This window comes from Tachypleus tridentatus, chromosome 13, assembly GCF_004210375.1.
Source record: "Tachypleus tridentatus isolate NWPU-2018 chromosome 13, ASM421037v1, whole genome shotgun sequence".
Classification (NCBI taxonomy): domain Eukaryota; kingdom Metazoa; phylum Arthropoda; class Merostomata; order Xiphosura; family Limulidae; genus Tachypleus; species Tachypleus tridentatus.
The window spans coordinates 86350703-86375348 of record NC_134837.1 but is presented as its reverse complement, the minus strand read 5'-3'; the positions used below and the strand labels follow the sequence as shown (position 1 = coordinate 86375348).

Genomic DNA, 24646 nt, shown 5'->3' with positions numbered 1-24646 from the left:
TGTAAATTAAATGCAGCTCTGTTATTGTTTTCTTTCTTTTATTTATATATATATATATACACGTGTGTGTGTATATATAAACTTCAGTGAATTAACTTTTGACGTTAGTATTTCTACGAGGACATTAGATATTTTCGTTGGTGAAAACTTAGATGTGATCAGTGAAGCAAATAAATGGCTTCCCATCAACAGAAATATATATGTGTATCAATATAAAATTAATTCGCTCACCGTAAACCTTCGATAAAAGATTATGTTTCAGATTAGATAAAAGACTCAGTATTATTTGTAAGTTTGTAATACTTTCGCATATAAATCATTGTCAGGTTGAGTCACTTTTAATTGAATATACCACAAACAGTGTACTGGGTCAGGGGAAAAGATAAAAGAAAATGTAAGCTTAAAGCAGTTGCAATGTTTTATTTTTAATGATCTCCTTTGCAAACAAGCCCGGCTTGGCCAAGTAGTTAGGGCGGTCAACTTATGTTTTGAGAGTCGTGGATTCGAATCCTCGTCACACCAAATATGTTGGCCTTTCAGCCGCGGAAGCGTTGTAACATTATGGGCAATCCCACTATTCGTTGGTAAAAGAGTAGCCCAAGAGTTGGCGATGGGTGGTGATGGCTATCTGCTTTCTCTCTAGTCTTATACTGCTAAATTAGGGACGGCTATCACAGATAGCCCTAGTGTAATTTTGTACGAAAATTCAAAACAAATTAACCCTTGCGAACAAAAATTTTACCTTATAAACATTTAGCAAAATATCAATGGGATAACATCAAGTAAGTACAACACCCGCGGTTTCAAATCGTTACGCATGTGATATATATCACAAGTAACAAACTCTTATGTAATCACAATTTAACTCAGTTCTCTGTTCCTATGTTCTTTTCTAATACAACGCATTCTAATAATCTAAACCTCATATAAAAATATACTTTTAGCGCATACATCTGATATTCATTTCTTCACAATATTGAAAACGTGTTACATAATGTGTGTTTTAATTTTGCGCCAAGCTACACGAGGGTTATCTGCGCTAGCCATCCCTAATTTTGCAGTGTAAGACTAGAGGGAAGACAACTAGTCATCACCACTCACCGCCAACTCTTAGGATACTCTTTTACCAACGACTAGTTGGATTGACTGTAACATTATAACACCCCCATGGCTGAAAGGGCGAACATGTTTGGTATGACGGACATTCAAACCCGCGACCTTCAGATTACGAGTCGAGTGCCTTAAATATCTGGCCGTGCTGGGTCCTTAAGTTGTTAATTAACGTCACTCGTAAATTTATCTGATATTTTTGCAACATGAATGTACATAACTGCAGGTCTTCAATAAACAAATAAGAGACGTTGAAATATTTTTTAATATTGCTATAAGTTTGTTTTTATTCGCATTTGTACAAAGTTTCTAATTCTATCTTGAGTTTTTTTTTCATATTCAAAGGATTATAGTTGAAGCAAATAAATAAATAAAATCATAATTCTTCTTGACTAAAGTAATGTACGCAACAGAACTGAAATTCTCGCTCCTGGAGTGGCAAAAACCTAAGTTATATAATAACATACAAATTATTTTTTTGTGGTAATTTTTTGTTTTCTATCATAGAAGGAGTGCATTTGGTTTTCATAATAATTTGTTTTGAAAACTTGAAATGGTGCAAAATTATATGATATAAACTACCCGTGTTCAAGTTACAAGAGAATTGTGTAGAGTCAAACAGTTTTGTAAGTTTATAATTTAGCACAAAGCTACACAATGGGCTATCTGTAATTATTGTTATAAGAAATCTGATAACTTTTAAATTAAAAAAGTTAGTAGCGCCTCCTAGCACTTAAGTCATGTTTGGTTATGATTTTGGTTTTAGGTGAAGTGAACACGGTATCTTCAACAGATTAAATTAAATCAACGTAAGTATTAAAATTGATATTTATTATTAAGATTAACAAGTAACTTTTATTTTAATGTAGGCCGTCCAATAAACGTTAAAGGTGGAAAAATGAAAGCATATTTTTATTACTACATTGTTTTGTTTAGAACTGTTAGCATGAAGACTTTAGAAAGTTACTAAAATATTGCCGTAGTATTGGTATTACTAGTATTTTAACATTTTTAAAGAGGTTTAATGTTTATGTAGATGAGTGAATGGATGTGGAGTAGTTGGATTTGAATTTTGAGAAGTAATATGTCAAAGTGCTACGTAAAAGGCTAGTTTAAAAGTTCCCTTTTTGTGGGGTGGAGGATAGGAGATTGGCAAAATGGAAGAAAGCAAAGGGTAGTTATAATTGTTCATTCAAGTTGAATTAATGTCGAGTTGGATTCCATAGGGCTTATTGTTGGTTGTTACTCTGTTAATCAAACTAGAATCAAATGAGTTGCACTTAGATGTAAGTGTTGTAAGTTGAAGTTAGTTATTGAAGTTGTTGCTCATGTGCTGCAAATGTACTCTTAGCTTATGGGTGCCTGTATTCACCATGTTAGACTGATGATGAGTTATTAGTAAAATTAACTTGTAGATGATATACAAGAAATTTAAATGGCAAATTGATGGTGGCACAGCTTCATTCTAAATTATTACAAGAAATCACAGTTGGATTTCATGTTCTTGTATAGAATGTCAGTTTTGAAAAGAAAAAAAAAAATTTCAGTTTAGATAGACCAATGTGACATTTTGAAAAAAAGGGAAAATTTTTCTACTACTATGGATGAGAGGGATTAAATGTTAACTCTCCCATCATCCAATGGGTGTCAGTATCGATCCAAATTTCAAATTCAAAATTAGTAATGTACTTAAATAAGAATTCATGAAGTTTAAAGGATGTTTTGAATAACAAATCAACTAAATGTTTTTGTAAAACATCAAATTTCTCTTCATTTCATGTTGTAAAAGGTAGGGACTTTGAAAATGCTCCTAACACCCATAAGGGGTATCAAGCCAATCTTCATTTGAGAAATTAAGAATGTCTTAGCAACAAATCTTGAATATTTAAAATATTTTCTATACAATTAATTTGTTGCAGATTTTGAAATAGGTGAAATTTTATAAAGAACAATATTTCTACCACTTCATTATGGGCAATTTTTAAATGCTGGTATAGAGGAGGCACTAAAATATTCTTATTGAACTTATAAAATACATTCTGTGAGGTAAGTTTAAGTTATATGCTCAGATGCACATTAAACTTGAAGAAACTTTGGAGATAAACCATCACGTTTTATCTCTCCTATACAATGGAGATGGGGCTTCTGTCAAGAGTTTGTGGCTTCCTGTGTTGGTACAGAATCACTCCAATTCTTATATGATGGTGTAGAAGAGACACCAAAATATTGTTGATAAAATATTAAAAGATATTGTATAGGCAAAAGTTCAGCTGCACATTAAACTTGAAGAAACCTTTAAAACAAAAAGTGCATTTTTCTTCTATACAGTAGGGGGGTAGTATTAGAGATCTAGCTGCACATTCAGTATTGCAAAACAACTTGCTCTTTATAATGTGTTTCTCTTGGTTTCTGTAATATTGTAACACCACTCATCCCTTTTCTCAAAATAGTGATAAATTGTAGTGTAAAATAAATCTTCAAAGCTCACTAACTCTTGTGTTTTGACAGAAACACTTTGTGAAATTAATTATTCTTTCTAACATATTCATCACAGTAATACTTGTGTACTAGCTGAGCCTCTTTTGAGAAATGAAAATTCCGATGGCTGCCTAATACTACTATATTTATGGCAACTTTGATTATGATCAAATATGTTACTCTTTCTCAATGTGCAGCTTGCTTTACTGTGATATTACTCAATATTAGGACCTTTGCTCTTTTTGAAATTACATCAGTGTCATAGATGATAAAATGTTTAATAGATTACAGCTATTGTTGGTTTACTAAATGATTTGAGTTGTGTATTGAGATGGGCACATAAGTGGAACACTGCTAATAATTATAATAAATGCAAGATGAAGTATGTAGGATTTTGCAATTTGAATTATGAGTATAATTTTAAATAACTAACAGTATTATGGAAGAAAATGTTGGTCTACTTGACTATCCAAGCAATGTGAGGTAGAAGCAGGGCAAAAAAGGATTTTAGGTTTTATATAAAGATAAAATATAGAAATATATATAGATATATTTCACCATAACAAATTTCCTGAATACTAATTTGTTCATATTTTTTATTCTTCCCAGAAATACTAACGTTTCAGCATGTTACCAACAAAAAAACAAGGAAGAGGTAAGTAGAAGTAATGTCTGATATTAATGGAGTACATAAATGTGTAACTAAGTCCACTTCTTATTTTGTAAAAAATATTTCATGTCATACTACAGCATCATAATTAGATTTAAAAATTAATTTTGAGTGTCACAAAAACATCAGAATTAGTTTATTATTATTTTCAATTACTTCAGCTGTTGGAAATCATTTGTGAAAATAATTATTTAGTCCAAATAATAATAAGTTAGCAATGCCCCTTATTTTCTAGCTCTTATAATATTTCAAATAAGGTATACAATAATAAACAAGCTTTTCTTAGCCATTAGAAGACTAGAGACCCAAGTTGTGGTAATTTAGTTATAAATACTTCTTGAATAACAACCTAAGCTTTTATCATTTTATTCTGCTCTATGTGCAAGTCTAAACTGAACTGGAAGCTATATTGGCTTTTATAAATGACAATAATGGAAAAAGAAATTTTGTTGCATGTTTAGGATATGCCCATCTCAGCATAGTAGTTTGAAAATCTTGCATATATGATTCTGCAAAAATCATCCAAATGGTATACATAGATGTAAGAAATGTGTGCACACAAAGCGATCTACATTTTATTTTAAAAACATTTGTAGTAGACAAAAACAAAATTCCTGAATATGATACAGTATACAAACCCTGTCAATAGCAAATAGAACTGAAATCAGTGATTTGAAAGTTAAAAAGGAAGAAATTGGAAGTGTTTTTTAGAAATATGTTTCAGTATTCTTGTATTCATTGGATTTAAGAATAGTGTTTTGATATATCAAACTAATGGAAGATTCCAATTGATGTGAACTACTCATTATTAATCCTACCCAGATTTATTTATAATTGGATTCTGGTCTATAATGTGTAAGCAGAAAGGCTATAATATTATATATGGCTTAAAAGTTTAAGGTCGTGCATATCACATGGTATTACTGCTCTTAAAAAAATTTTACCACGGTTGACGCAAAAATACGACAAATTTTCAATTGTGTTCCTTTAGTTCAGTAAATGCAGTTCAGTTATGGAATAACATTGGATACTGATAATTTTGTAATTTTTTTCAATAGTGATAACTGTGTACCGTATCCTGTCTTTATCATTAACAGTAATGTTTGGTTACCAAACATCTGTTGCTATACTTCATAATCAAATGTGCATATGATTGAGGTCTAATAAATGGTCAGTCATACTTGAAATCTCAGTTAGTGATATGCTGCTCTCCAAACAATCCTGTGAGCAGCTTTTTTCACAGACCTAGCTCTGTGCACTGGTGCACTATCAATCATTAACACAATTCATTCATATCTGGAACAACAGTGCTGCATAAGCTGATACTTTCCACAACTGACGGTATGTTTCAGACCATGGAAATTGTTCTTTAGAAAAAGAGGATCATTGGGTTAATCATGCAAGTAAAATCACACTACACAATCATGTTTGATAAGTGAAAGGAAATAAACTCATAGTTAAAAAAAGTTACATTTTATTTAAATAGTATAAATAATTAAAGTAATAAAACAAAAAACATCTTATATTGTGGCATTGCGTGTATATTCAGCAAATTTAATGTTAATGATTAAGATAAATATTCCAGCTGACACTATGAAGAAAGTCTGCCAGTCTTGCAGTTCTTCTATCAAGAAACACACAAGTTGCAAAGATGTTTCTATTAAATAAACACAAAGGAAAAAGGATAAATGTTATATAAAAGTGCATGTAAATGTATATGTGTTCATGTTTTTATTGTGACTTTCTTTCCTGGATTCATGTGATAGGTAGTGAGGTACATCATTGTATTGCAGAAAAGTTAACAATAGTTGTCTAATGAATAAATTAATTTTGCAGTTAGTGTTGTAAAGCAAACACCACTTAAAACAAGTTTATATATAAAATCAATTAATTGTTGCAAACTTAAGTAGTACTGATTTAATTATGGACTTTACCATACAACCATATTTTGAGTCCAATGTTTGTTACCTTTTATGCCTAGCATCTTGAAAGGTATAAGATGTCTCCTTCCAGAAATGTTTTCTACAGGAATGATATACGCTTTTAATTTAAAATGTGTCATATATTAATTTGTTTAGTGCTTATCAGACTGAATAGGAAGCATATAACTGCCAAATATTTGCAGACAAACTGCATCCTAGTAGTGACTTGAACTATTTGTTTAGTGTTCAGAATGTACTCTTAGAAAAATAAAATTCCAAATATGAATGTGTTTGAAGCATTAATGTTGTTTAAAGGTAACTAACTTAAAAAAATAATAAAATTTCACTTCAAACATGAGAATTTAATATGTGACAAATATTCAGTATGAGAGATAGAAAAATAAGTAATTCCATGTCTTCATAGTAGGGTGAATATATATGGGCTATCTGTAAAATTTTCAAGTATTCAATAAAATAGATAAGCTCTTGAGTCACGTGATGTTCCAAGAAGACTTAGCACTGCATGACCTGTAATATAAATGTTGAGTAATTTGAATATTATATTTTTCTGTTAGTTAATGCACTGTAGTGGAAGATATATACTGTATTCAACACTGATGTTAAATCATTTTTATTGAAGGTATCATTTAAAAAATTACAGTTACAAAGGGAAAGTTTCCTTCATTAAAATATTTTTCCTGAAATATCCAACAATGATTCACAGAAAATGCATTCAAAATTCCTTGATCAGAGTCTTAATGTTCTTGAAAAGTTCTCAGAGCTACAAATTACAGTTGAATATTTTCTTGTGATGGTGATTTCTGTCATCAATGTGTACCTGAAAATGTGGAAGTTTTATCAGTGTCATTCTGTCTATTAATATCACTTTAACTGTATGAATATAGAAGAGAACCTTTTTCCATGTGTCACAGTTAAACTTTTCATTAAAATGTACTTTATAATTTAGTTTTTAAAAATAATTTTAAAATTCATAACCTTGATTTTCTGTGTCATGCAATACATTGAAGTTCTGAGTTCTGAACTTTCAGATATTCTGACTTCAAAAATAGGTATATGTAGTTTCTAACCAATAAAAAAAACAAAAAAACTACACTTAATTACAAGCAGTAATCTAAATTTGAATTTCCAACTCCTTGATGTGTTAAATGTCAGTACATTTGTCCAACTCACCATGGAAACCCCCTATCTTATCAACAACTTTTTAGGTCTCGCTTATTTTGTACTAACTGTATCATTTTATTACAAACAGATATTTCAGAACTTGTTACAAATCTTTACAGTCAAATCAGGGTATTTCCTACTTTATGAGTCACATTTGCTAGAGATAAATATGGTGGTATAGATTGTCATCAATAAATTCAAGAATGTGGAGGTGATTGAATTAGACATTCAGATACTTTTCCAGTACCTCATGTTAAAAACTATAGATTTTCCAGGATTTTTGTGACCTGTGCTAATCTTATCTTAAGTATTTATTTTCTAAGTTAATACCAAAATAGCTACTGACCACATTCTCCAAGTGAAAACTTTACATTGTAACATGAAGGTTATGTAAATGTGTCTTACTGAAAGACAATTTTTGGTTTCTTTGGAATTGTGCAAAATGCCAACCTTCCTGCAAATCAAGTTTTGTACATTTTACATAGATAGGAAATGATTGTTCTGTGATGTAATCTGTATCAACATTATCAAATTCCTTAAAGTTATTATAAAGACATACAACTTACATGTATAACCTCTTAGACTGTGTAACAATTTGTCTTTGGGAAGGCAGCATCATTAGGTTAATAATACATTTTTATAGTTTGAATGGGAATTATTATTTGGCATATGATAGCCATAAAGTAAAAAAATGAATTATTATTTTTTTAATGTATTTAATATTTTTTTCAGATTTATAATGGTTGCCTATTGTGCTGTTTCACTTGAATGGTAACTTATTTATTGTATTAGGTCGAGGTAGAGGTAGAGGTCGAGGTCGTGAAACACGTGCAACAGAGCAAAAACGTAAGTCACTTTTATTTATAGGAACTAAATTATTTATATAAAAAGCTGGAAGATAGATATAACTAATTACAAAACAGTAATGTTGTAGATGTATATAGTTAATGAGAAGAATTAATGTAGAAATATTTAAGATTCAAAGAAAATCACTACTGATATATCTTGCTTCTCATCACACAGTAGCTTTTCTTATTCAATGCTGCCCTTTGTATACACAGTTTATTTTCAATCACTGCTAGTCTTGAATCTCTGACCTACTCCATATTTCTACATAGTTGTGTTGTATTTTGCAAATAAGCATGCAACAATCCTCCATCAGTAGAAACACAACACACACTCCTTTGCAGTTGGCTCCCTCTATACTGTAGAATCCAGTCTTTACTTCTTGATTCAGCATATTGGTGTTAGAACATGTTAATTTTTTGCTCGTGCTTTTACTCTAATTTACATATTTTATACGGTTAGTTAATAAACTTTGTTGTTTTTCACTTCAATTATACAGTGATAACCTCACTGTATTTTATTAATTTTGATTTTTGCTCCAGTTTAACATAAATATTACAATATTTTAACATGCTGTATCTCAGGCTGCAGGCCTTACATTTTCAGCTGTAGAGTTCATGGGTTTTTTTATTGAAGTTAGGGGTACATCATACAGCTGATCGTCTCTTCCTAGTGCAGTCCTGATTTGTCTGGTGAATCTGAGCAAGATAAAGACAGTTTGGGTAAGTCTTTTTCTACCTAAGGAATCCTGGCAGTGCAATCCAGATTTTATGCTTATGGATGCTCCCAAACCATAATTAGCCTTAGATGTGAAGATACAGGTATGTTACCTTTTATTTGCATCCCTCCTCATTTAGACCCCTTTTTTGTTACATCTAGTTTTGTTTTCACCAGCTGATGTTAGGGCCCATGCTGACCCATTTTCTGGTGCAGTTGCATTCAAGGGGAATCTGTCATGCCTTAGGCTCAAAACAATGTCTTTCTTTACTACCTTAGGTAGTATCATGTATGCTAGAAGCAGGTTTGACTCTAAATTGTTTGGATCTAGATATTTTTATATTTCTTATGCATGTTTTCTGATCTTGTATTCCTCATGCAGCTTCTTTCTGTGGTGCCAAATAATTTATTTGTTGTAATTCTTACTCTCTGAGTGATGTTTCATACACAACCTTTACAAGTTGGATTCTCCAACTTATCAGGCTAGTGTCATCAAATCTGATTAGTCATGTGGCCTCTCCCTGGCTACTGAGGTATATTGTTATTGGGGTAAATCATCCAGGTTAGCAGGTAAACTACCCCTAACATGTTCATCTACAATTAGCCCAGTTCAGGTGTCAATTTTATCCTTATCTAAACATTGCATTATCTGCTATTTTTGCTAACAAACCTTTTAACAGGTCCAGTTGATTTGACTGATCTCTTAACCACCATAAAGAATTAGAGAATATAAATTGTGCTTTTTTTTGTTCTGGAATGTCTACAACTTATAAACACAAATGTTTTAACATTATACACACACACACACACACACACACACACACACATAGAGATATATATAGTATATATATAATGTTAACCTTTCATCCATGCCTGGCTAACTTTACAGAAATTGTAATGAAGCACTGCATGTGTATTCTATTACCATATCCAAGAGCATAAAACAGTCTTTTCAAAGTGACCTGTCTTGGCTGTTTTAGTGGATACGTATTTTATAAAATAGTCACATTTCAGTTATTATACATTAATACTATTTAAAATTAAGTTCTTAATTATCTAAATTGTAGTCAGAATTTCACAGTAATTTATCAAGTTTAGTAACTAAGCTGTATTTGGGTCTGAAAAATATGAAATTTCAAGCTCCCTAGTCTAGCCTTAACATTTTAAATCTGCCATGAAAAGAAAAGGCTTCCCATGCAAATACTTTGCAAAGGCTCAAAAAAATCATGAGGGACATTCTGAAATGGTTATTCACATGTCATAAGCAGAAATAGGTTTATGTAAATATTTCTAAAAAAGGAATGAGGTGAGCAGAGCCACTGTTAGATTCAGTAAATGTAGCAATATCTCAGGAAATAAGAAGTTCTTTAACAATCTTGTTTGTCAGTATTGGTGATTTGAGTTTCTTATTCACAAGTAACTGTAGACTATATTTGGGCATTACAAACATCTAATTTCAACCAATGCTGCTTTCATCATACTACATGACTTATACAAATCGATATTTAGGATTTCATTGTTAATATTTAACTTTAAACTAATAAATAATGGATCATACTAAAATTTAAATTATAATCTACAGTTTGGTACCATACTTACTAATATACATTTGTAAAATAGTAGTTCAATAAAATTTAGAATGTGAGTTGACAAACATGATATGACAAAGCCTCTGACTTGTGATCTGGTTAATTAAATATTCACCTTGTAATGTTAAATAATAAATTAGTGTGTATTTTTTAACTCTCTCAACATGGTTTGGTCAATTTGGCCAATCATGCACTTTATAATCAAGGTATTTTCAGATTTAATACTTTTAACTTTCAATATAATTTGTATATCTTCACAAAACTTAACAGTCTTTCACTTAACATTATAAGTATTTGTAGTCAACTACAATAAAGATTCATTCTTGAATATGTTGAGGATTTGTTTTGAATAGTTTTTTGAAAAGTGATTTTCTTGTTAAGCTTAAAAATACGTTGCCATATCCCCAAAAAAAATTACACAAATTTCATTTGTGTAAACCCTAAAACCTCCTAAATGCATTTCAAGTGTTGTTTTCAGTAACAGTGTTTATTTGTTATGTCCTCTACTCTATCACAAAATAGGATTGGTCAGTTTGATTGACCTTCTAATCACCAAAAAGTATATATGTGTATGTATATATAAATCTAAATTACTTTTGTTTTCTTTCTAGAATGACTACAAATTGTAACATGAAACTAAATTTGCTTATCCTAAGTAACCTTAAGCTGGTAAACAGTATACATCTATTTATAATTAAATTTTGTTTTATTACCTTTTGAACTGTGTCTTACTACTATCTTTACCATTATATGTAAACTTACAACACTAGGGAACATGCAGATCACATTATGCTATTGAATTACATTACTCTCAAGCTGCAAGCATGTGTGTCTCGTGAAACATTTTTATTATATTATTGTTAATTTCATCTAATTTAACCTAAACTATCCTAACGAGATACCCAGTTTTACATTTTAGTTACTTTCATAATAATGAATAAACATGAAAATAAAGAAATAAAGTACATACCTAAATACATTTTTCTTGCTGTTGATTGTCAATAACACTTAACATTACATGTTTGTATTAATAATAGTAATGCACTGAATAATTTTTATTCAATTTAATAATGCACCAAAAAACATAGATTAGTAACATAAAAAATAGGCAATTTTCCATAAGTCTCAAAATTTGTTTTGGCTTTCTAACTGTGTGACAAGAGCCATTACAAATTCATCCAAATTAATTGTTAGCTTTCCCATTGAAAGGGAGCATATACTGTGAGTGAAATTGATTATTATATGTTCAGAAACACATCATTATTAGACAGTACATAGTTTGATAGATGAAAACCCTTGCTTTATATTGCTAATGTATAATTAAACATAGGAAAGAACTGTTAATAAATTCTGAAAGAGAATATGTGATAGAAGGTTTTTATTTGATAGACCTGTAGCCAAAAAAAGTTGAAGCCTGTAAAAATTATGGTTAGTCTGAGCAATGATGATTTTCTACTAAGTAATTTGCTTACAAATCTGTTACAAATAATGTCAGTTTATTTAACAAATAATTTAAGTAAGCTGACAGAACAAACTTAAAATTCATTTGCATATTTATAAGAAAGCTAAAGATGAGTAGTTAATTTGCTGATTAAATTTGCAAATGTGGGTTTTAAGACAGAAATGCATTATTCTAAACTAACAAAATGAAGTCACCTAATTTTTATTCCTTAATCCTTTAACTTTGTACTAATATAAGATTCAGACTGAAAATGAGGAAAAAATTGATATTTGCCTGACTAGTTGAATGATTTCATAATACTTTAATTTTTACTTTTACAGAAGGTGGTTATAGTTGTAATGTCCAAATAGTAAAATATTATCATTTATCATAGTTAATATTAACCCTAATACTAAGCAATACAATTACTAATAATTATTTGTTGTGGGGAACATCCTCCAGTTTTTCCTTGGTTTCTTGCTGTTACTTTTAATTTGTAAGAATACCTTCACAAAATTTTATATTTATTAGTAAACATTACAAGGCTTTCTTTTCTTTTTCTTTTCTTTCATATTTCTTTTCTCAAGTTTTAAAATTTTTAAGTAATGTTTTTCTCCTGCTTTTCTTTCTTTTTGAATGTTGACTATCCAACATGCAAATCAATTTTGATTTTTCGTTAAGGTTAAAATACCTTTATACATCAGAAAATTTTCAAATTTTACATACAAAATCTTTTTTTTACCACCAAATAATTATCAAATCTTTTTAAGAAAAACTTTGTATTTTGTCTGTTATTTTCACTGATAAATCTCTATGGGTTTGTCCAATTTGACTAATCTTGTTACCACCATAAAAAAATTAGAAAATAAATATTAATTATGCATTTTTTTCAGAATGACAACAAGTTGTAATGAAAACTCAAATATTTAGTGTAAATGGCTTAAATCTTATAATATATGTACGTGTATGCACATTTATATGGAGGGTGTAAAATGAAATAATGGTTTTTGGGTTTTATGTAGACATTTTGATATCACCAAAAATCATAAATTACTAAAGAATTACACTATAATATATTAAGCTTACTAAAGTCTTGTCTTACTGGTTGAAATCTTGCATGAAACAAAAATGTTTGCTGCAAAAATACTTTCAGAGTCTAAGAAAATCAATTTGGAGACATTCTGAGCTTTCATTTAGTTATACACACATTACTGGGGGAAATAGGTGTACTTAAGCAGGTATTTTCAAATATTGAAAAGGTGAGTGGGCTACCTTGATTGATTCAATAAATTTATTAATATATCAGAAAATAGGAAACAGAAGGTTCTTATTTTATGTTCTAACTTGTAATTATTGGTTATTTGAACTTCTAGTTTGTTAGAAACTATAGACTTTGTATTTTGGCATCACAAACATCTGATTTGAATCATTGTTGCATTTCATATACCATTTGTCACAAAAAAAATCGATGTGTGTGTGTGTGTACTTTTAATATTTACTTTTAAATCAAGAAACCAACTAATGCATAATACTAAAATTTGAATTGTAATCGACAGTTTGATACCAAACTTATTGACATACATTCATAAAATATTATTTCGATATACTTTTTAATATGGGTCAGCAAATGCACAACCTGTGTAAGTAGGATTACACTGGTAATTTTTGAGACAAATATTTATAATTGGTACTTTTTCTTTTTTTCTTAGTTATAATAATTGTCTTTGTGGAGTAGTTGCCTGTTTGAATTGATCGTAAAATACAATGTTTGGTTCACAACCTTAGTTTACATATATGATATGCCTTGAAGCAATCATTTCAAACAAATCACTTCCAAAGAAGAACTAAGAGTATTAAAGAACACTTCATCCTGAACAGAAACCTGGATCCCATTTTTTCCACAAAACTGAAATGCAGCTCTCTCACTACTTTTTTTTATCTGCCATTAAAAATTTCAGCCTGCAGGCCTTTTAGATTACATAATTCACCCAGAAATTATAAATTCAAGGAGTGCTCACCATTGAATGTTTGTTACCTCTAATGGAATGTTGGCATGGTGTGACACTGGCATCACCCTTCAATACCAAATAAATGGGAAATTTATTTTGAATTTTACTTTTTGTAAACAAAATGATGAATCCTTAAAAGGATAAATTTCCTAATGTATCACTAATTATACTTCCATTCACCTCTTACACACACACACACATGTATATCCTGCCTGATTTTATGCCACAAAAGAACCAGTTTGATGTACTTATACAAAAGGGTAATGCAAAGCTTGTCTTTCATATATATATAATTGATGTGTTAATTCTTTTTTTATTAAGTTATCTGTTATGTGTACATATGTTTTGTTTAGTATTGGTAACTAAGCTATTATCAATTATGTTCTACAGCTGGGCAAGCAGAACAAGTTGAAACAGCAGCACCTTCAGTTACAGATGTTAAACAAGTACAGGCAGGTAAAGTAGGTGCTCCTGTAGCAGTTAGTACAGAAATAAGAGCTCTGCCAGAAAAACATCCTTCAGAAAAAATGGATGTCATCAAACGAGAAATGCTTGCTTCTGATTTTCAAAAGATGTCCTTACAAAAGCCAATAACTACCCCTTTTCGTGGCTTTGTTCAACGGCCTGATTATGGAAAGAATGGAAGAACGATTCAGTTAATTGCAAACCATTTTCCTGTTTTTCTTCCAGATGGATATGTATACCTGTATGACATTGAAGTGAGCAAAGAATATGAATCCTCTAAACGTAATGGAAAGAAAGAACCACCTAAGGCATCTTCAGAACCAAAAAAATACAGGTGTCTAAACACAAAATTAAACAGAAGAATTTTTGAGTTAATGGTAAGTATGTATCGAAACAGTGATCTAGGTAACTGTTTGCCAGCATACGATGGAAGAAAGTACATGGTGACAAGAAAATGTTTGGATATACCAGAAGGTGGTCGAACATTAGTAGTTCTGTTGGAGGAAGAAGGAGGAAGAAAAACAAACTTTGAAGTAACAATGAAGCTAGCAAAAGCTGTAAATCTGAATCCTATTCATGCCATTTATGAAGGAAAAGTATCTTCCATAGACCAAGAAATTATTTTAGCTTTGGACATAATTTTGCGCCATAGTCCTGCTTTAAGGCTTGTGCCAATTGGCAGGTCATTTTTTTCCCAACCCGATGTACGGAATATTCATCCTTTTGGTGGAGGACTAGAAATTTGGTATGGTTACCATCAGAGTTTGCGTATTGGACAGTGGAAACCCAATCTTAATATTGACATGACAGGAACAACTTTCTTCAAAGCTCAAAACTTATTAGATTTCATAGGTGAAAAGCTGAACATTAATATTGAGAAAGTAAGAGAATTTAAGGATTATGAAATCAAAGTCTTGTCTAAAGATCTAAATTTGCTACAGATTCAAGTGACTCATCTTTCATATCCTAGAAAGTACAGAATAAAATGTTTGACCAGACAACCTGCCAAAAGGCTTTTTTTTAAATTAGATGACAAAAGTGAGATAACAGTAGCAGAGTACTTCAAACAGAACTATGAACCACTGAAATATTCTAATCTTCCATGTATAGATGTAGGAACTGGAAATAAAAATGTGTATTTGCCCTTTGAAGTTTGTAAAATTGTTGAGGGTCAACATAACAGGAGAAAACTAAATGATAAACAGATTTCTGATATGGTTAAAGCTATGGCCAAAGGACCAGAAGAAAGATTCAGAGCAATATATGAAAGAATAGCACAAACAAATAGGCTTAACAAAGATTACAACAAAGAATTTGGAATCAGAATTGATGAGAACCCTTTAAAACTTAATGGAAGGATATTACAACCTCCAACTGTTCAATACAAAGATAATAAAGTTCCCCCAAGGAATGGAACATGGGATTTGAGAAACTCGCAGTTCTTTAAAGGGGCTGAGATTGACGAATGGGTATTATTAAGTTTTTCTCGTCCTGATATCTGCAGACAATCTCATCTTCAAAAGTTTGTTAGCATGTTGATTTTACATGGAAAGGAACTTGATATGAGATTAACTGATCCACCACGTGTAATTGAGATTGTCAGACATAGCGATGGTACTATAAGTGAAATATTTAGAAGGCTAAAGAGCAATTATTGCAATTTGCAATTAGCTGTGGTTGTTCTTTCTAGTCAAGAGTCTTGTTATGCAGAGATAAAAAATGTTGGAGATACTCAAGTTGGGTTGATTACTCAATGTGTGTTAGATACCACTGTTACAAGAAAGTGTACTCCACAGTCAGTTACTAACATTTTACAGAAAATAAATGCTAAGATGGGTGGAATAAATAGTTCTATTGTTAGAATTGATAAACCAACAATTTTCTTTAAGCCAGTTATATTTATTGGAGCAGATGTTACTCATCCAGCCCCAGGAGACAAACTGAAGACTTCAGTGTCTGCAGCAGTTGGAAGTCTTGATTCACATCCATCAATATATGCTGGTTCAGTGAGAGTTCAGTTTGCAAAAGATGAAAGGAAGAGAGTAGTAGAAATTATACAGAATATCAAAGATATGTTTAAAGAACTGCTTAAAGCTTTCTATAGAAAAACCAAGGGAAAAAAGCCAGAGAAAATTGTTTTCTATAGAGATGGTGTAAGCGAAGGACAATTTTCTCAAGTCAGAGATATAGAGCTAATGCAAATTAGAGAAGCATGCTTAGAAATAGAAAGTAGTTATTGTCCTTCAGTAACCTTTATAGCTGTTCAAAAAAGACACCATACGAGATTTGCACCCCGAAACTTTGAAAAAGATGGGGTTGGGAAATGTAAAAATATCCCTCCAGGTACTACAGTAGACACTGATGTGACACATCCATTAGAGTTTGACTTTTTTTTATGTAGTCATCTAGGAATTCAAGGAACTAGCCGCCCTGCCCACTACAAGGTGTTGTGGGATGATAATAACTTTTCAGCTGATGAACTGCAAAAACTAACATATTATTTATGCCATACCTATGTAAGGTGCACTCGAAGCATCTCCATCCCAGCACCTGTAATGTATGCCCATTTAGCTGCTTACCGTGCTCGTCTGTATATTACCAGCAGAGAAACAAGTGCTGCTAGTTCAAGCTGTTCTACAGAATCTGAAAATGTGTCAGAGATTAACTTGTCTCTAAAAGAAGGTCTGAAACATATGAAGGATACAATGTATTTTGTATAAGGTATGTAACCTGTGCTGTATTGTAAGTTGGTACAAATATTTTTATGAAGCTTATATATAATTTTGTTACCAGTCATACTTGTGAGATATGATTTGAATAGTTCCAAATTATTAAAGTGTCATCCACATTTTCACTATCCATATGGTACATACTTATGGAGTTGAGACATTTTTTGAACTGATTAGATACTTAAGATGCAGGTTGGGTGTAAATAAAAATAATTTCTTTACTATATGATCCAGAAACGTAATAAATTAGTTGCAATAATTTTTTGTTGTCCCACACTTCCATAAATGTGTATATCTGTTCTGGCACTATCACCACTGTGCCTATTCCATACGTGGACTATGGTCCTGTATTCAGGGCTCAGCTCCATGCCAGCTGGCAGTTGACTTGAGTGAGCAATGCGAAAACAAGCTTTTCCAAATAAAACCCTATATTGGACTTTGGCCATCTTGCTTCCATAAGGATTGAAAAGAGGAAGTTGTTTAACTAGACTACCCATTGGTCACAGTTTTTTAACTCGTTGTTGTTGTTTTTTTATCAGGAACCGATGCATCAGTGTGTAGTTTGTGTAACACTCGGATGACAATAAGCCACATTTTACTTTCTTGTCATCGTTACGATTCACAAAGATGGCACTATTTTAAACATGTTCTGTCGCAAGGTTTGTTCTTAACGTTAGACAGTGTTATTGGTGATGGTGACAGTTGTACACCTTGGAAATGTTTTTAGTTTTTTAAAGGGCAGTAATCTCTTTAATGCCATTTAAGTTTTTTAATTTATATATTACACCTTTTTAATGTGGCTCCCTTTTAAAAATCACAGTTCGTCTAGTTCAATTTGAAATTAGAAACTGACTGTGATATTAAATAACTCAAAACCAGGACTTGAAAGGCCAATTTCAGGTGACTAATGCTGCTGTTTGAACTACCCATTAGTCATCCTGATGAGTTGTTATTATACTTTTACTACATGTCTGTTAAAACTTTTATTACCTTACTTTTTGAAAATGGCCATAATGTCACATAACTTTGAACCAGGACTGGAAAGGCCAACTTCAGGTGACTGACGATGGTTTTTGTACTTACCTATTAGTCTTCCTGGCAGGTTATGATACTTACCATTATGCTACAGAAAGTCCTTTACAACTTCTCTTACTGTACTTTTTCTCTTAACATTGTAGACTAGATGTCAACATTGGTTTTATGCTATTTATGCTTCTTTTTTTAAACTCTGATTTGTTTTACCTTAATTTCCTTTCATAAATTTTACTACATTTACTTTAATTTTACCTTTTTACTGGATGTTTGGTGCAGATAGCTTAGCTACTTTGTGCCATAAAACACTAAACCAACCAACCATAAATGTGTCCAAATATACATTTTTGGTGTATTTTTAGAGGTGCATTTAGTTTAAACAAAATCTAGAAATTGCCATAAACCTGTTCTAATGCATTTGATATTACCAACTACAATGTTCTGTCAATTTTGAATATTTTAGTTTATTTTCATATAAAATCACAAGTATAATTATGATTGTACAATAATTTATGTTGCATCCATTAATTCAGGTTTTCTTTTTGTACAACTTGAAGTATTGAGTTTACAATACATAAATATTTAAATAGTATTTTCAAAATAATTTTAAATTGCAGTAAGTCACAATGGGAGAAATGTGGCAAACCCTATTGCTTTCAGATGAACATGTCTCACTGTATTACAGTAAAATGTCAACTAGTATATATTCATCAAATCCTGTATTTACAGAAAATTCTTGGACAAAGCAAATTGAAGCTAGAAATTATTTGAATACACTAGTTTATATTTATCCTGGAACTCTGAAATACAAACATATGGTAAGCTTATCAAAAATCAGCAAAATCAGTTTTCAAATTTTATCACCTATATATCTGTAAAACTAAGAGTTCTCTCAGTGTTAAACATCATTGCATGTTAAAGGCTTGATTACTAAGATTTAGGCTTTCATATATGACCTTTTATAGTGGTGCATTCAAAATTTATTTAAGCAATTCCATAATCATGTGCAGTTGAATGTTCATAATTGAAGTACTTGTATTATCAAAGTTGTAACTGCTTAATTTCAGAATGAAATGTTTTTAAAATGCCCATTCTTCATTTTTCTATATTACATGGTGCATCTGAGGTCCAGTTTTTTAATTGCAGAAATGTGTAATTTCATAAATAGGTTTTTACTGTTCCAGTCAAAAGTTTGAAAAAGCAGTATTTGAAAAAAATCTGAATTTTTATGTATCATGTGACATGTCTTGGCACTGAATTCTCAGTTTCCAGTGATTGATGGACTTGTTTATGTAAATGATCATTAAAAAGAACTGGTTCTCTTCTGCAGAAATTTTAAAATTCTTTGGTTTTTCATAGCAAAACACATTAACTGATGGGAATTATTTGGTTGGTATTGATTTCTCTTGGCAATAACATTTTTTTACCCTACATATAGTGTACTTTAGAATGCCAGATAAATTGTAATAACTTTGGAATAACCTATTTTAGTGGTTGAGAAAGTTTTTTGTTCTAATTTGTATACAGGAAAGGTGCATGGATTATTTTTTCCTTTTTTTTATTCTTTTAGAAGTCTAAATCTGTGAGATACATTGAATACCTGTAAAATGTGACTTGAGAGCAAAAACACCTTAAATATGAATGAGTATTACAAATCCTTATTTTTTTATGTATATTTTAAGCAAAAGTAACAAAAATGTTAAAAAAACTATACATTTTTCAGCTCAGCTTAACAAAACTTTATAAAATACAACACTACCAGTTACTAGATCATCTGTTGCTTACATAAATTCTACTATAAACACCTAATAGCTCCTGCTGTGACATTGCTTTTAAAAAAGGAAAAAATATACTCCTCTAGTCAAAAATACAAGTAATAAACAATGAAATTATAAAGAAGTTGTAAAAAAGGATAATGGTTGAGAAAAGTTCATCAACCTGCACAGCTGGAGAGAAAGGTATTCATTTTATTGCATATTTTAAACTTTTATTTTCACTATATTTTGATTTCACTATAATTGATGTTGTTATGAAGTATTAGTTAAAATATAAAGTTTTGCTAAAATAAATTCAGATATTTAATAAATTTCTTACAGTTAAGCAAATCAAGTATGAAAACTGTAAGATGAAAAAGTGCTTTTATTCTTAGCATGAAAAATTATATTTCACTCAGACTGGCTCCTAAAAGACTGTAAATTTACAGGCAAAACTTTAGCAAAAATATTTTATGAGAAACTGATTTTGTGGTATGCAACAGATTTTATAATGTTTACTGAAACCTTGCTGAATTTTATGGAGCTACACTTAGTACATTTAGTTATGTATAGTTTCATGGTTACAAGGTTAGCCAAATGTATCAAACCTGTATACAGAGAGCTAAGGTGTTTGATAAATATAACTCATCAAAGTAAATTTTAGCTCTTTGAATCAGAAGGGTGTCACTGATGACCCTGTCATAGATAAATGTTAGGGTCATTCATATAGATAACATAGATGTGTTTGTTGTTTAGGCTTAAAACAAATTATAGAATTTAATTTAGTTTTCTATCATTATTTAAGAAGTGATATTTCCAAAATTTGTTCTCAAACATTGTTTTGACCAATCTGAATGATATTGTTTAACACACTTCTAATGTTATTTTATTTTGCCAGATGCAGCAATTATCACTTCTGGCTATAAATTAAATAAACAGTCAGTGTCCTAATACCTAGTATTTAAAAAAGCATCAGGTTAGACTTGGTAAAAGTATATTTTCAAACAATATTCTTGATCAACAATGTTTTTTTGTCTATTAATGTTGTTTCCTTTCAATAAATAATAAGTTATTTCATTATGTGATTTCTGAAAACAATAAATGTCATGATAATATTCAGGAAAAAGGAATTTGAGTCATTGGAATATTTTGCTGTCATCTACTGTAGTTACAGAACATAAGTAAGCTTATCTGATAAATGTTCATAGCATAAAATTTCTGTTACTTTCAAGCAAATATAATTAAACAGGAAACATTTTCAAGAACAGCAAAAACATTTAAGGAAACTATTTAAAAACTTTATAACCTTTGACTTGCTTGTGTGTTTCCTAAAAGCTTCTCACAAGATTCTATTATTGTTCACAAGAGATATATTTAATATAAGCAAATATAAAGCAACACTTTGAGATTAGCAGAAAAATTCTTTAAAATATCAGCAAATGCATTGTGTATAAGCATAACATCTCAGAGATGTGCAGAAATTAAAGTTTAATTATATTTTTAATTTTTCTTTGCAGATGTAAATGTCCCAAAATATATATTCTAAAGTATTTTCTAGTAAGTTAAATAGTGAAAATTATTATCTTTACCCAAGTTTTATATTTTACTTAATTTTTGAATATAAAGCTATTTCCTGTAACAAAACATACTGCTCACATTTCGACAATTACGTAAAAAATCCAATCACATTACATTTTATGAAATCATCTTAAATCTAGGTTTTTCTGGTGTATAGCACATTATTTGAAAAAAATTTTTTGATAATTATTTATTCTGTGAGTTTGTTTCATCAATCTACAAATGTTTTACAGAAGGTTTAAAAAAGTCTGATTACATGTATAAGAAAAAACAAATTCTAAGCAATACCTTTAAATATATCTATTAACTATTTGTTAAATACTTTGCATTACAGTGCAGATCTTATCTTGCCACATTTACTTCATATTGAAATGAAAATGTCTTTAATTCCTTTAAAAGCTGAGCTTTATTAGTAATTGTTCTTACCACATAATGTGGGATTATGAAATGATGGGGATAATAGCTTGTAATTCCTATTTCTAACCAGTTTCTCAAAGGGAAGTGTGAATATTATTGCAGAATAGGTACAGAAGGAAATTTTGTTTGCTATTGCTTAGGGGTTTCTTATTATAGTTGTCTGTTTTTGTCATAACAGTTATATTTACCTATGCTTCTTTGAATCTTCATTATTGAACTTAAATTTAACACTTAAAAGAAATGGAATTTTTCATTATTTGAATTACTGATGGCCAGGAAGAATTGGGTGCTACAGAGATAAGGTTCTCATAGAGAGTTATTGATGTAAGGAGAGACCTTCTGGATGATGGACTTTTGTTGATGCTACAAATATTTGTGATGTTTTTTGTGCTATGAGTTGTATGGTATGATTGTTTCACACACACACCCTTTCATTTCACCTTTATGGTTTTGTTACGTTTGATATAAAGCCATTCATGTGGTCCTGGCTTGACCTGGTGGTTAAGAAACTTGACTTGCAATCTGAGGGTTGCCTGTTCAAGTTCACATCACACCAAACATACTCACTGTTTCAACCAATAAATCAGTGGTCGATCCCGTTATTCATTGGTAAAAGAGTATCTTAAGAGTTAACTCTGGGAGGTATTGACTAGCTGTCTTTCCCTCTAGTCTATCACTGCTAAATTGGGATGGCTAGCTCAGAAACTTCTCGTTCAACTTTGTTCAGCATTCGAAATAAGTCAAACCATTTCATGTGTGTGTATGTATAAGTGCATTTATATTGATGAAGACCAATAGCATATTAGTTGTACATAACCAGCTCTTGTGTGCTCATTGTTGTTTTTTTAACTTTGGAAGAAGTGAAAACGAGTAGTGTCAGAATTACCCCTTAAAGCCAAAGACATAAAGTTCAATTATTATTCAGCTCTCAGAATTAATCACGAAATAGGTTTGTTTTGGATTGCAGTATTACATTTTTAATACATTTCTCATTTAAACATGGTAATGCAAAATGAAATATTCTTAGTCCTTCTCTGTTATGAATTTTTCTCTGTCAAAATTTTTAGAAAAAATTTATTACAAGCAAGTAAACTTTAATATGTTATTTAAAACTATAGCTTTGGATATTTTATTGTAAAAAATTTTATGGAGTAATTAAAATAAAAACCAACATAAAAGCACCAACTACTAGAATGTTCCAAATTTTTTTTCTAAAATGTGTTTAAGAAATTTGCATGTTCTCTACAAACAAGTTTTAATTGTGTATTATTTAGGAAGTGAAAGATACAGTTGTTGTTTTTTCTCAGTTTGATATGATTGATTTTACTATTTAATGTTTTTTTCTGTTCTTTGCATTTAGACCCAGAGTTGAATCAGAAAGCAGAAGCTTTGAGCTGTGACTGGATGCAAAATCATACTTTATTGGCTCCATAGGAAATACGCCTGATTGTTATGCTTAATGAAAGTTAGTTGTTTAAGCAAAAGTCATTGATAATTATTCAGTATGTATCTTTTTATTCTAATATCTTAGTTATGATAATATAAAACAAACTAAATGACATCTCTCTTAATGAATCTTATACATTGTAATGGTATGTGCATAGATGCATTTTGATGAATATTTAAGTGATTAGTACTATTGATTTTTAGATTATTAGTATTTGTCACACTATATTGAAAAATATATTCTTCCATTTACCATTTTATAAGCTATCTTATGATTTTAGCAATATTTTTCTAAGTTTTGAATGTGTTATTAGAAATTATATAGTTAATTTTATTACTCTTATTTAAAAATGTTTTTAAGTTAATTCTGAAAGGTTGCAGAAACTTTTAATTGTGCAAATTTTAAGAACTGTTAAATGCTTTAGTGTTATAAAATTGCTTTTTAACTTGTTTATGATGGAAATTTATTCTTTTGGGCTTTAATAATTGTTTACTTTTAATTGTAAGTACATTATAAGATAATAAACCATATTACAAATTTTAAAAAACGTGCTTTAACAGATTCATTGAGGGATTACACTGAACATATTAAAATACAAATGAAAAGAAAATACTGGATAAATACTGTAACAAAATATTAAATTGGAAGAATTTACATATATACATGATATGAAATATCAGTCTGTAAGTCCTTATGGATAACATGGACTGCTCAGATTTTAAGTTTCCATTGTGTGTGAATTATTATAAAATCAACCATTTTTACTAGTACATAGTTGTATCTCTCAAAGCTTCAGTGTGCCCTCCCTACTCTTCAAGAGATGCGACTTCATATTGACACAACAGAGGGTTGCCGTATGAGATTCGATAGCAAGCCATCTACCAACATTTACTACAATACTTACACTGAATGCTTAGAAAACAGAAATTGAACTTTTTTTCCAGCCTGTTAGCATTTTAAAGTTCCTGTTGATAAGTAACAGTCAAAGTCGATTGTCACTTTTGTATGATCGATCTTGTTCGATGGCCTTGACTAACAGTTACATTCGTCTAGAGAGTATCATGTGGTGTTCTGTACACAATTGCTTTTACAACTCACTAGATAGATCAAAACACTTATCTAAACATCACACCAAAGTTTCACTCTCCAGTAAAGCTTGATTCTTGCTGTAATGTACAGGACCTGGGTATTTAGTAAACAAATGTGCTCTTACCAACTGACATGATGTGTGTTTTGATATTATCTCCACAATTAATATTA

At 30.4% G+C, this 24646-nt stretch overlaps 2 protein-coding genes across 15 annotated transcripts in view; one reads left to right on the top strand and one right to left on the bottom strand.

The window, feature by feature from the left end:
• Positions 1–1665: 1665 nt before the first annotated feature.
• Positions 1666–23933, top strand: LOC143239643 (protein argonaute-2-like). Of its 13 annotated transcripts, XR_013021282.1 has the most exons (7): positions 3921–4071; positions 4198–4243; positions 8155–8208; positions 8882–8930; positions 14355–17150; positions 18920–19008; positions 23300–23933. XR_013021282.1 is itself a non-coding variant. In XM_076480960.1 (6 exons), exon 5 carries the CDS (start codon positions 14492–14494, stop codon positions 17147–17149), a length of 2658 nt encoding a protein of 885 aa, XP_076337075.1. In that variant the 5' UTR covers positions 1699–1919; positions 4198–4243; positions 8155–8208; positions 8845–8930; positions 14355–14491; the 3' UTR covers position 17150; positions 23300–23933. The 13 variants fall into 13 exon arrangements, 8 of the variants coding, with proteins under 8 accessions (XP_076337075.1, XP_076337073.1, XP_076337071.1 ...); XM_076480960.1 differs by lacking the exons at positions 3921–4071; positions 18920–19008 and adding an exon at positions 1699–1919 and having other exon boundaries at positions 8845–8930; XR_013021283.1 differs by lacking the exons at positions 3921–4071; positions 8882–8930 and adding an exon at positions 1701–1919.
• Positions 5877–24646, bottom strand: part of LOC143239644 (synaptogyrin-like) — a 62409-nt gene continuing 43639 nt past the window's right edge. The window contains exon 5 of one of the 2 annotated variants that reach the window (XM_076480964.1): positions 5877–6708. The gene's annotated coding sequence lies outside the window, so the exon portion shown is untranslated. Of the gene's footprint in view, positions 6709–6843; positions 7019–24646 lie in introns of those variants that run through there. The other variant, XM_076480963.1, reaches the window with a different exon arrangement.

Coding starts and splice junctions, on each gene's coding strand:
- LOC143239643 (XM_076480954.1), top strand. CDS start 4,028: ATGGAAGAAAATGTTGGTCTACTTGACTATCCAAGCAATGTGAG. Junction 4,244..8,154: donor AACAAAAAAACAAGGAAGAG/GTAAGTAGAAGT, acceptor TTATTGTATTAG/GTCGAGGTAGAGGTAGAGGT. Junction 8,209..8,881: donor ACGTGCAACAGAGCAAAAAC/GTAAGTCACTTT, acceptor GTCTCTTCCTAG/TGCAGTCCTGATTTGTCTGG.